At 44.8% G+C, this 13448-nt stretch overlaps 2 protein-coding genes across 5 annotated transcripts in view; both read left to right on the forward strand.

The window, feature by feature from the left end:
* LOC136933037 (NLR family CARD domain-containing protein 3-like) overlaps positions 1-13031 on the forward strand; it is a 172109-nt gene extending 159078 nt beyond the window's left edge. The window contains 8 exon segments of the mRNA XM_067228408.1: positions 3418-3472; positions 3577-3805; positions 4043-5819; positions 5949-6116; positions 6971-7141; positions 9696-9869; positions 11209-11255; positions 12449-13031. Of these exon segments, the coding sequence (XP_067084509.1) occupies positions 3418-3472; positions 3577-3805; positions 4043-5819; positions 5949-6116; positions 6971-7141; positions 9696-9869; positions 11209-11255; positions 12449-12987 (3160 nt within the window). The 3' untranslated portion in view covers positions 12988-13031.
* LOC136933038 (NACHT, LRR and PYD domains-containing protein 3-like) overlaps positions 1-13448 on the forward strand; it is a 100776-nt gene that overhangs the window by 55626 nt on the left and 31702 nt on the right. The gene's annotated exons all lie outside the window — the stretch shown is intronic.

Here is a 13448-nt window from a genome sequence, read left to right on the forward strand (position 1 = left end):
GGAGGAGTAACACTATTAGCATAGGGTGCTAAACTCTTCACTCTGGTGGCAGAACTAGGGTTAGACTAGAGCAGGGTCATAACTGGGGCAGGGTCGTGACTGGGGCAGGGTCATAACTGGAGCAGGGTCATAACTGGAACAGGGTCATAACTGGGGCAGGGTCGTGACTGGGGCAGGGTCATAACTGGGGCAGGGTCATAAATGGGGCAGGGTCATAACAATTCTTTTCACATTTTCTGCGGTTATTCAGACTGAAAATCTGCGGAAATCTGTGGAATTTCGCTAGCCTTCCTGTTCTTATGTCGGAGCAACCGAAGATGTTCCACAACAGTTTGACAGCGAATATGGTCGATTGAATGTTCAGACTTTGCAAAAAAGTATTGATCCATCCTCATAAAGATTGCCTGAAAACTCCCTGGCCTTGTCTCTTGCTGTAATTTTGGTCGATAAGTGCCTCCTTTTCAATTCTTAGCATTTTGGCTAATGTTTTAATAATAGAGACCTAATGTGAGTTGAAAAGTTTATTTACATTTTGCCTCAGACCAATGGGTTCTACTTGAAAATCCGCAGGTTTTCGTCGGAATTCTGCGCCCGCGTATTACATTTGGGCCTGGTCATAACTGGAGCAGGGTTGTGACAGGGTCATAACTGGAGCAGGGTTGTGACAGGGTCATAACTGGAGCAGGGTTGTGACAGGGGCAGGGTCATAACTGGAGCAGGGTCATAACTGGGGCAGGGTCATAACTGGTGCAGGGTCATAACTGGAGCAGGGTCATAACTGGGGCAGGGTTATGACTGGGGCAGGGTCATGACTGGGGCAGGGTCATAACTGGGGCAGGGTCATAACTGGGGCAGGGTCATAACTGGTGCAGGGTTATGACTGGGGCAGGGTCATGACTGGAGCAGGGTCATAACTGGGTCAGGGTCATAACTGCAGCTTACATCTGTGTGTGTCTGTGAGGCCCACAACACCAAAACAATGTTGCTTTACATATATTTGTCACAACCCTGCTCCTGGAGAGATACCATCATGTAGGTTTATATTCCAACCCTGCTCCTGGAGAGATACCATCCTGTAGGTTTATATTCCAACCCTGGTCCTTGAGAGATACCCTCATGTAGGTTTACAGTCCAACCCTGCTCCTGGAGAGATACTCTCCTGTAGACACAAACACCAGCTCTAGCTAGTTCAGCTAACCTGAATGTGAGCTTAGAACACAGACATCTCCTCCTAGTGGAAGCCTTCAGTTACACCAGTCTAAACTAACCAGGTACCATATTTTTCGGAAATAAAGCCACGGTTTATACCCCGATTAAAAAATGTTCTTGTGGTGGTGCGTCTTATATTTATAGCACGTTTTTATAACAAAACAACATTAGACAACAAACAAAAGAACAACACTTTTTTCGTGAATGCTATTTAAATATTAGTTAACGAACAAACAATTGAACACAGAAACAACCATCTTTAACACACAAACATTAGACAATACACATAACAATCTGCAGATCGGCTCAAACACGGAGAGGGTCTAAAGTCATCACCTGTCTCCTGCATTTCATTCATCAGACAATAAAACTAAACCATCTGGCCATGAAACACATGATCAGAGTCCACGTGCATCTAAAAGCACCTAAATAACTCAACAGGTTCTGATGCCCAACACATCTTCAGCTAAAGGAGCGCCATGGAATTTGTCAAACATTTACATTTATTCATGTAGCAGGCGCTTTTATCCAAAGCGACTTCCAAGAGAGAGCTTTACTAAAGAGCACAGGTCACTGATCATAACAACGAGACGCCCCAAAACATTGCGAGTAGCCAAACATGAAGCATACATTGTGAAAAGCAAATAAGTGCCAATGGGCAGAACCATAAGAGCATGTAGTTAAACAAGTTACAAATTAAACAACATGAACCTCAAAAGTGCAAGAGTGTACCTGTAGAAAAAGCAAGCAACAATAGTATAATATAATTCACAGCAAGTACAAGAAGTTAAATCAGTTACAACTAACCAACAAGAGCAACAAGTCCCTCAGTAAGAGTCATTGTGTTCCTGGAGAAAGCTAACATCAGGTCCAGCAAATCATTCCTAAGCACCGTTGTACTCCCGGAACAAGTGCGTCTTGAGCCTTTTCTTGAAGGTGGAGAGACAGTCAGTGTCTCTGATGGAGGTGGGGAGGTGATTCCACCATTGGGGGGCCAGACAGGAGAAGAGCTAGGTTTGGGAGCAGGCGCTCTTGAGCGGTGGGACCACCAGACGGTCTCCCATGATCTCTCAATCACCCTGGGATCTGCGATGGTGACCCCTTCATCCTCTGCCAGGAACCTCGGGGTTACCATGGATGACAAGCTCTCCCTCACTGCCCACATCGCTGCAGTCTCCCAGACTTCAAGAAAAGGCTTAAGACGCACTTGTTCCGGGAGTACTACGGTACTTAGGAATGATTTGCTGGACCTGTTGCTAGTTTCCTCCAGGATCACAATGACTCTTATTGAGAGACTTGTTGCTCTTGTTGGTTAGTTGTGACTAATTTAAAATTATTTTACTCGCAGTGAAATATTTTACTGTTGCTTGCTTTTCTACAGGTACACTCTTGCACTTTTTGAGGTTCATGTTGTTTAATTGTAACTTGTTTAACTACATGCTCTTAAGGCGGGCTCAGTTGTGGGGCAGTGCCTGGACTCACTGGGGACTGTGGTGGAGATACGGATGCGGGGCAAGCTCTTGGCCATCATGGGCAATGTTAATCATCCCCTCCACCATGTCCTGGCAGGACAGTCCAGCAGCCTCCGTAGCGGGCGGCTCAACACCCTACGTTCTCGGACTGAGCGTCTTAGGAGGTCCTTTGTCCCAGTTGTCATAAAACTATATGACTCCACACTGTTTTGCACTATACATCTTATCTACACTGTACATAACCTTATTGCATTGTATTGTCTGTTTGTATTGTATCGTATTGTCTGTACATATTGTCTGTAATTATTGTTAATATGAGAGCTGTGAGAGATACCTGAATTTCCTCACGGGATTAATAAAGTATCTATCTAGCTATCACAATGTATGCTTCATGTTTTGGCTACCCGCAATGTTGTTGTTATGATCAGTGACCTATGCACTTTTGTAAAGCTCTCTCTTGAAAGTCGCTTTGGATAAAAGAGTCTGTTAAATGAATAAATGTAAATGTATGGTTTAAGGACATTATCGATTACTCAGACAGCTAGTGTCCAACAGGAAACCCCCTAATGGAAAGGAACAAATCAGTGCCATGTAGTGGTATAGAAGATAGTTTACTCTGTGTCACTCTTAAACTGAGTCTGTGTGTATGCATGAATGGAGACAGTTCAGTATTTTGGTCTTAGATATTTAGCCCATGTGGTTCATGTGTTTAAGTAATGTCATCTCTTGTCCACAGAGATCAACAGAAGTCAGACCAGAGTCACCATGACGACTTGTCTTCTATATTCACAGTGAGTTTTGTGTTCATTTAAAGTACAAACAAGACATTTTAATCCGATTGTACTACTGTGTATAGAGTTCCTGGTTCCTCTGATATCTTCCCTCCCTGTTTCAGGTGCTTGAGGAGACTGTCATCAGGTTTGTGAAGGAAGAGCTGAAGAGGATGAAGAGGATTCTGAGTCCAGATTTCCCAGAAGGCTTAGAGAGTCAGAGGGAGGACCAGGAAGTAGTGGACCCTGAATATCAGAAGCAGGAGAGCAGTGCCAGAGAGGGAGCTCTGAAGATCACACTGCACGTCCTGAGGAACATGAACCAGAAGGAGCTGGCTGACACTCTGGAGAAAAGTAAGAGACTCCTTATTTAGTCTTAGTTGACCGACTGATGGTTTATGATGAAGATGCAGGTTAAGAGAATCAGAGTAACTTTCAACTGGCAAAGTGCAATGATGGAAAATCAATGTTTATGTATAAGCCATCAATGTCTGCCATATTTAGAATCTGAAAAACTAAACAAACTGTTAAGTAACTTTCTCTTGCAAACTAAAGCCCTGTTAAGAATAACATCTGTGTTTGGTCATTCAGGAGAGGTTTTTCGTCATAGACTCTCACGTCAACTCAAATCTAAACTGAAGAAGAAGTTTCAGACTGTCTTTGAGGTCATAGCTCAACAAGGAAACCCAACACTTCTCAATAAAATGTACACAGACGTCTACATCACAGAGGGTGAGATTGCAGAGGTCAATAAAGAACATGAGGTGAGACAGATTGAGACAGCATCCAGGAAATCAGCAAGACCAGAAACAGCCATCACATGCAACAACATCTTTAAACCCTCAGCTGGACGAGACACACCTATCAGAATTGTTCTGACAACAGGAGTTGCAGGCATCGGAAAAACTGTCTCTGTGCAGAAGTTCATCATGGACTGGGCTGAGGGACTAGCCAATCAGGAAATCCAGTTCATCTTTCCTCTGCCGTTTCGAGAGCTGAATCTATTGGATGGAGAAGAGTTCAGTCTGATGGAACTTGTCCATCACTTCTTCTCAGAAACCAGACAATCAGGAATCTCCAACTATGACAAGTACAACGTTCTGTTTGTCTTTGACGGTCTGGATGAGTGTCGACTGCCCTTAGCCTTCAAAAAGAACAAGAGCTGGTGTGATGTCACAGAGTCCACCTCAGTGGATGTGCTGCTGACCAACCTGATCAAAGGAAACCTGCTTCCCTCTGCTCTCATCTGGATCACCACTCGACCTGCAGCAGCCAATCAGATCCCTTCTGAGTGTGTTAATTTGCTGACAGAGGTACGAGGGTTCAATGACCCACAGAAGGATGAGTATATCATGAAGAGATGCAGTGATGAGATCCTGGCCAAGAGAATCATCTCACACATCAAGACATCTAGGACTCTCTACATCATGTGCCACATTCCAGTCTTTTCCCTAATGTGTGTGACAGTCCTGGAGCACATGCTGAGATCAGAGAAGAAAGAGAAGATGCCCAAGACCCTGACTGAGATGTACACAACCTTCCTGGTGTTACAGACCAAACAGAAGAAAGTGAAGTATCATGGGAAAACTGAGACAGATCCACACTGGGATGAAGAGAGTATTAAGAGCATTCTGTCACTGGGAAAACTGGCCTTTCACCAGCTGGACAAAGGCAACCTGATCTTCTATGAGAAAGACCTGACAGAGTGTGGCATTGATGTCCGTGATGCCTCAGTGTACTCAGGAGTGTTCACACAGATATTCAGACAGGATGGTAAAGTCTTCCAGGAGAAGGTGTTCTGCTTTGTCCATCTGAGCTTTCAGGAGTTTCTGGCTGCTGTGTTTGTGTTTCTCTCATTCATCAACAACAATGAGAATCTGATGTCTCAGTCCACCTCAGACACATCTGACGTCCACCTCTACAAGTCTGCTGTGGACAAGGCCTTGCAGAGGAAGAATGGACACCTGGACCTTTTCCTCCGCTTCTTCCTGGGCCTCTCAATGGAGTCCAATCAGACTCACTTACGAGGCCTACTGACTCATACAGGAAGCAACACACAGAGCCATGAGGAAACAGTCAAGTACATCAAGGAGAAGATCAGAAAGAATCACTCTACAGAGAGATGCATGAATCTGTTCCACTGTCTGAATGAACTGAATGACCATTCTCTGGTGGAGGAGATCCAACAGTACCTGAGCTCTGGAAGTCTCTCCAGTGAGGAGCTCTCATCTACACAGAGGTCAGCTCTGTTCTTTGTGTTGCTGACTTCAGAAGAGAAGATGGACGTGTTTGACCTGAAGATATACTCCAGATGAGAGGAAGGTCTTCTGAGGCTGCTGCCAGTGGTCAAAGACTCCAAAACTGCTCTGTATGTATAAAGCAATTTTAACAATGATATGATTTAGGACATATTGTGATGTGATATTTGATTATCGTATGATCCTATCGTACAAACTATGACTCTGAAGATGTGTCATGTTCTCCTTATGTCATGTAGGCTGAATGACTGTAACCTCTCAGAACGGTGCTGTGAAGCGCTGGCCTCAGCTCTCCCCTCCTCAGAGCTTACAGAGCTGGACTTGAGTTACAACAACCTGGGGGATTCAGGCATGAAGCTGCTCTCTGCTGGACTGGGGAACCCACTCTGCAAACTGGAGACACTGAGGTCTGTAATCACATTCACCAAGAGACAACCAATATTACACAACACACTGGTTGTAAATTTGTGGTCTATTAAAGGTAGAATATTCCGAGCAGTCAAGGTTTGTTGTCCACAAGTCATTCATTTACATTACATTACATTTATTCATTTAGCAGACGCTTTTATCCAAAGCGACTTCCAAGAGAGAGCTTTACAAAGTGCATAGGTCACTGATCATAACAACAAGATAGCCAAAAAACATCGCGAGTAGCCAAAACATGAAGCACACATTGTGAACAACCAAAGTAAGTGCCAAAGGGAAGAACCATAAGAGCATGTAGTTAAACAAGTCACAACCAAACAACATGAACAGCTATAAGTGCAAGTGTACCTGTGGAAAAAATTCAGATACAAGGCAGCAGGCAGGCTCAGAGTCAGGGCAGGCAGGAGGTCAGGACCAGGAGAACTAAGAGGCAGAAAAAGTAATCATGTTCAACAAGAGACAATAATAAAGTTATCATAGTATTGTATTTGTATGGTTGATTTTAGACAATATTCAGCTCTGGAAAAAATTAAGAGACCACTGCTTTTTTTCTTTCTTTAAAAAAAAGTGAGGACCAGAAGGGTAACATTTGCAGTGGCCTCTTACATTTTACACTTATGTTCCTCACTCATTGTCCTTCTCAACTTTTTTTAAAAGGAAAGAAAAAGGTGCAGTGGTCTTTTAATTTTTTAAGGAGAGAAGCTCTATATGAGAACACCTTGTCCACCTGATGTTGCCACAACACCCATGGAAAATGATCAGACTGATATTCTTTATTTCTACCTCTAGAGGGCAGTAGTGTTTGTGATCCCTCCCTAATGATAACCTTCTACAGGCTGTCAGGCTGTCACATCACAGAGGAAGGCTGTGCTTCTCTGGGCTCCGTGCTGAAGTCAACCTCCTTCCTGAGACAACTAGATCTAAGTAACAATGATCTGAAGGATGCCGGCATGAAGCTGCTCTCTGCTGGACTGGGGAACCCACTCTGCAAACTGGAGACACTGAGGTATGTATTTATGTTCTACATGAGCCATTAGTAAAGTTATAATTGTACAATGTATTTGTGTGGTTGATTTAGACAACAGAGTTGAGTCTCAAGTTGGGTATAAACTTCATGCCAAGAATGAGATATGCCTTTTAGTCAGTGCCGGTCCTTCCTATAGGCGACATAGGCAGCCGTCTAGGGCGGCATGAAGAGGGGGGCGGCCAAGTGCATCCATTTAAATGAACCCACCCGCTGTCCTTGAGTCTGGGGGGGGGGGGGGGGTGTAGGTGAACCTTTCCTAGGGCACTAAATGTGCTACGACCGGCACTGCTTCTACTTTAGTCATCAGTGAGGACTAGTTTTATAAGAAACAGGCAGATTTGCTGCATCTGAAACACTCAAAAATATACCGTACATACTGATTGGCATATATTGTATTTACTGTTTGTGTTTATTTGACACAGAATGACCATTTTTATGCAACTGTTTCTGAATGTGCAACATGATTGCAGTCTCTTTGGGTAGTGTTAACAATCTGTATGCCCTTGCCCAAAGGGTAATAAAATACAGCTTAATTTAATTTTCAACCTTAAACCTATTTCGCATTTAAACACAACCTGTCATTCATCAAACTTTGTGAACATGTGGGGTTTCCCTCTTCACAGTGGAAATACAATGACTTTAATCTGTGAACACCACTTGTTTTATTACAACACTGAAATGTGCAGTCATGGCTTTCGCAAAAAGAGAAATGGAGGTACTGTCATCTTCAGCACCTTTATAGACTCTGTAACCTAAATCAGTAGCACACATAATCTCAATTTCCCATTGTGTACGTGTGTGTCTGTGGTTGTTGTGATGTATTTTTTTTTAACCTTTTACGAATGTTAGGGTCACTAGGTAAAGTAAGTTGAAAAAAATCACTATTTGAGGGTTTTCTCTGCTGTTGAATATAATAGCAGTCATGTTTGACCCTGAAGACAACACAAGGGTTAAGATATACTATTCATCATATTATTGTACATTTACCTGGACAGTGAGTTTAGCATCTGGCGGCTGTTGTTCCTGTAGTTGACGCCTCTTCCACTACATGAAGGGTTTCAAATTAGGAATGGCAAGAAAAGTGTCCTGGATGTATGATACTACTGTATATACTGTATATATGTATGGAACTGGCTATTCACATTTATTCTGACATACTTTACTTTGTAGGATGGTAACTTGCTCAGTTGTGCATATATGTCAGGTTTTTTACAGCAAATGGTTCAGAGAGGAGCTGCTCGGCCTACTGCCGTTAGAAGGACACACAACTGGCGATATAGTCTTTGGGGAAAAAATGTTTTAAGACATGGTCTGGATATAAAGCATGTGTACATGCTTGTGACAGATGGAGCTCCATCCATGACAGGGAAAGTGAATGGTTTGACAGCACGTTGGTCCGCTGTTGCACCTCAGTTGATCTCCTTACACTGCATTGTGCATCAGGCGGTGTTGTGCGCAAAACTAAGCGGGGCGCTCAAAACGGCAACGGACAGGGTGATTCTGTTTATTTAGCTCTTTTATTGTTTTTGTATGCACCTTTTGCTGTGCAAACTGACCAAAGTAAAAAAAAGAAACAACGAATAAACCGTACATGTTTTTCAATCAATTAGTTTGTGTTGGTTTTAAAATGTGTCATTACGAGCAGCTTCGCCACTGAAATGACTGAAGCTAACCGACTGGCCCAGCTAACCGACTGGCCCAGCTAACCGACTGGCCCAGCTAACCGACTGGCCCAGCTAACCGACTGGCCCAGCTAACCGACTGGCCCAGCTAACCGACTGGCCCAGCTAACCGACTGGCCCAGCTAACCGACTGGCCCAGCTAACCGACTGGTCCAGCTAACCGACTGGCCCAGCTAACCGACTGGTCCAGCTAACCGACTGGCCCAGCTAACCGACTGGCCCAGCTAACCGACTGGCCCAGCTAACCGACTGGCCCAGCTGAATTTGTAATGGAATGGTCTAGTGCCACTTTCTCCTCTCCGCTCTGCCAGGCTGAGTGGAGAGGAGAAAGTGCTCCGCTGTACTGTCGCTGTTGTTTATTAGGTTGTCATGACTTCATGAGTGATTAACGTCCTGTCACTGTTCAGTTGCTCATCCTCCTCGATATCGTGATATTTAATACAATTCTGAAGCAGCGGCGGCAATTATTTACGCTACGTCGAGCTGTCATAGAACTCGGTTTAGAGAGGGAAAGGTCACGTAGCCGTGAACATTGCTTTCTGCAATGGTGGATAGATATGATCCATGTTCTATGTCTCGTACTGCTTAAGAATAGGGGCTATAGCCCCAACTAATTTGTTGTGTTCATTCAAGTCAAGTTTGGCTTTATGTAGCAGACGTCCTGATGTTCCATAGAACTACTAGCACCAAACTGAACACAAACCTAACCTTCCTGAACTGGGGGGAAAGGTCACTCTGTCTAATGAGGGGGAGGAGCAGCTATGACAGCACCTGCCAAATGAACCCCTCTGTGCTGACTCACTCTGGAGGCCCAGATGGATTCTGTCACAACATTGATCCTCTTTCTACAGGCTGTCAGGCTGTCTGGTCACAGAGGAAGGCTGTGCTTCTCTGGCCTCAGCTCTGAGGTCCAACCCCTTCCACCTGAGGGAACTGGACCTGAGCTACAATCATCCAGGAGAAAAAGGATTGAAGCTGCTCTCTGCTGGACTGGAGGATCCACACTGCAGACTGGAGAAACTCAAGTAAGGAGATGTTTGTGTTTGTATATACCTCTTCATGTAATGTTGCTTAACACTGAATAGACATCTAAGTATGTTAATAGGCCTTGCATTTCATGATGATACAATTACAGACTGCATGGATTATTCAACCTATATTAATAAAACATACCTGGTGATCAACTACAATTTATTGGGAACATCTGGATGTGTGTTGAGTTGTGGTACGACTGTTATTGGTGAAGTGACCCAACCCCAAACCCCATCTCTGCAAATAATAATTCATAAAGGCTGGTTTAAAGTACTTCTTCCTGCCTCTATGTATTAATGCTCATGGGTAGCCTAAATGGGTTCCATTTAGACCTTAACATTAAGTATTTTACTGTTATATGTCAACAAGACATTATCACCTGGCTATACCCAACGTTTAGATCTGTTGTGGTATTTATGCAAATTAGCACATACCTCATTAGATTATGCACCGTTTGCCCATCTTAACAAACAATTTCAAAAAACGTGTAATACATTTGTTGTTTGTTTTGATGTAAGTAATCAACTCAGTAATTTTCATGGTGATATCTAAAGGTTAAAATCTTTACCCTATTCACGTGAGAAAAAGAATGAAAAGGCGTATGAATAGGCTATATTTGGGTCTTTTTAGAAACCTTCCCCTAATGGGATTCTTCAGGGCTTTTTTTTCCTTACTCAGGACATATTGAGGATACAAAATCAGTTGAGTTTGATTCTGTTGCAATGTGTCCTACCTTTTTTCATAAAATGACTGGACTAAAAGGTTAAAACCATAGACTGTATGTCTATGGTTAAAACTCGCTCGCACCCATGTGCCTAAATACTTTTCCACGCTCGCACACATATATTTTTACTCGCATATGATTAAAACAATCATGTGTCTGGTAGGCCTAAGCAAAATATGCCCTACCTGTTTGAATTTTCAGCTGCTGCCAAGTGTGTTTTGTGCCCATAGGATTGTTCCACCACTTGTTCAGCTGTAGTATGACGTGTGGTTAAATGTCAAATAAATAGACTGCATTGAAATGTACTCATTGACCAATTGTCTCTCTTTTGCTGTTGCAGTTGGTGTTTATCTTTCAGAGAATGATTTCATACTCGCCTGCACACATGAGAATGTCTAATTCCAGTGAATTAGAACTGAACTAACTCAGATCAGCTTTTCTGGAACCGATAACTCTGTGCTTCCCATCTCAGGGTTCATCAAGTCAGAGTTCAGGAATACAGAGAAATACATCTCAGATGATAAAGATATACATAAAAGTCAGTTGCTAAGTCACTTAGCAACAGGTGAAGTGTAATTTCCTCATCATTCCTCTGCTTCTCCCTACAGTGTGGATCATGGTGGAGAGTGCAGGATCAAACCTGGTCTTAGGAAATGTGAGTATTGACTGCTACTTAGTTCTAGTACACAGGGTCATACAGGGACAATACCATTAGTGACTTTGACACTGTCAGAAATAGACACACGTATGTGCCCTCCCTTCACCTCTCCCATCCCTCCCATTCCCTTCTCCTCTCTCCTCCTTCCCCTCCCTTCTCATCTTCCCTGTCCCCCTCCCCTCTCTCCTCCACCCTCCCTTCTCCCCTCCCTGTTCCCCTCCCCTGTTCTCCTCTTCTCTCCTCCTGTCCTCTTCTCCTCGCACCTCTACTCCCTTCCCCTCCTCTCTTCCTCTCTCCCCACCCCTCCCTTCTCCACTCCCCTCCCCTGTCCCTCCACCCCTCCTTTCATCCCCTCTCCTCCCTCATTCTTCTCTTCCCCTTCTCATCTCCCCTCCCCTCCTCCCTGCTTTTCCCCTCCCTCCCTCCCTGCCTCCCGCCCTTCCCCTCTCTTCTCTGCTCTCCTGTCCTCTCTTCCTCCCAGTAGCTGGTGTGTGTTTCCCCTCCCTTCTCCCTCCCCTCCACCCCACTATTCTCTATCTTCTATCTCTCCAGAGTTTGCACAGAGCACATTCCCAGATCTATATGTGTCCGTCCAGGGGCACACTACGCGACCTTGTGACCCCAGCTAGGGACAGCCTTACATATAGAAAATCTGCATATCAATCTCCTTTTCCCCTTTCCTCTCTCTTCTCTAACCTCTTCCCCTCCTCCCTCTCCTCCAACTCCACCCCCAGGGCTCGCAAAGAACTTGTCCAGTACCGTCCGGAAGCGCAAAATTAACCGTCCCAATAGAGTAGATAAGAGGGGTGGGGGGTGAGGAGGTCAGGGGGGTGGGGGGGAGAGAGTAGATAAGGGGGGTGGGGGGAGAGGTCAGGGGGGTGGGGGTAGATGAGGTGGGGGGAGAGAGCCGACAAGGGGTGTGGGGGGAGAGGAGGTCAGGGAGGTGGGGGGAGGGAGTAGATAAGGGGTGTGGGGGGAGAGGAGGTCAGGGAGGTGGGGGGAGGGAGTAGATAAGGGGGGTGGGGGGAGAGGAGGTCAGGGAGGTGGGGGGAAGGAGTAGATAAGGGGGGTGGGGGGAGAGGAGGTCAGGGAGGGGGGGGGGGAATGAAAGGGGGAGGGCAGGAAGAGGGAGACATTCTAACGTGAATGATGATGATTAGTCATATATTGTGTCTTGGTCTCCCCATCAGATGCTTGTGAGCTCACACTGGACCCAAACACAGCACAGAGAAACCTCTCTCTGTCTGAGGAGAACAGAAAGATGACATGGAGGAGAGAGGAGCAGCCGTATCCTGATCACCCAGAGAGATTTGAGGACTGTTACCAGGTGCTGTGTAGAGAGGGTCTGTCTGGGCGCTTTTACTGGGAGGCAGAGTGGAGTGGAGGATGGAGGGTTTATATAGCAGTGACATATAAAGGAATGAGCAGGAGAGGATGGGGTGCTGACTGTATGCTTGGATACAATAACAAGTCCTGGAGTCTGTACTGTCATGATAACAGTTACTCTGCCTGGCACAATAATAAAAGCACTGCCATACCTGTCCCCTCCTCCAGCTCCCACAGAGTAGGAGTGTATCTGGACTGGCCGGCCGGCACTCTGTCCTTCTACACAGTCTCCTCTGACACACTGACCCACCTGCACACATTCCACAGCACATTCACTGAGCCCCTCTATCCTGGGTTCTGGGTTAATCCTGACTCCTCTGTGTCCCTGTGTCAGGTAGAATAGTCCACACACACTCTCACACACTGTGCTCACATAGATGTTACTGAAGATTGAACTGTATTTTAGGGCTGTTTTGGCAGCCCCTTTGTCACTGGTCACCCAGACACTCGTCTGGGACAGTCGTTGATTTGCATGAATGCTAAAATGACAATCACACCTTAATGACACACCTCTGGAAAGGTGGTCTCAACAGTTGAAGAGGAAGGTGGACCGAGGAAGACTCAAATTATCGAGGGAGACTTTTAATTATCATTAAAAGTTGTGTTCTTGTAAATATTATTCTAAACAGCTTTTAATGTCGTGTTTGATATGCTTTTGGTTCTTATTTTATGTATTACATTTTAGTAATGATTTTAATACTGTAACATGTACATGTACAGGGTTTACAGAGTTTGTGCTTGCAGCAGACCAACATGTGTTTAACATGTTCCCTTGTCTTGCAAGGGCACCACTTGGTCTACTGC

The sequence above is a fragment of the Osmerus mordax genome, chromosome 24, assembly GCF_038355195.1.
Source record: "Osmerus mordax isolate fOsmMor3 chromosome 24, fOsmMor3.pri, whole genome shotgun sequence".
In the NCBI taxonomy this organism is placed as follows: domain Eukaryota; kingdom Metazoa; phylum Chordata; class Actinopteri; order Osmeriformes; family Osmeridae; genus Osmerus; species Osmerus mordax.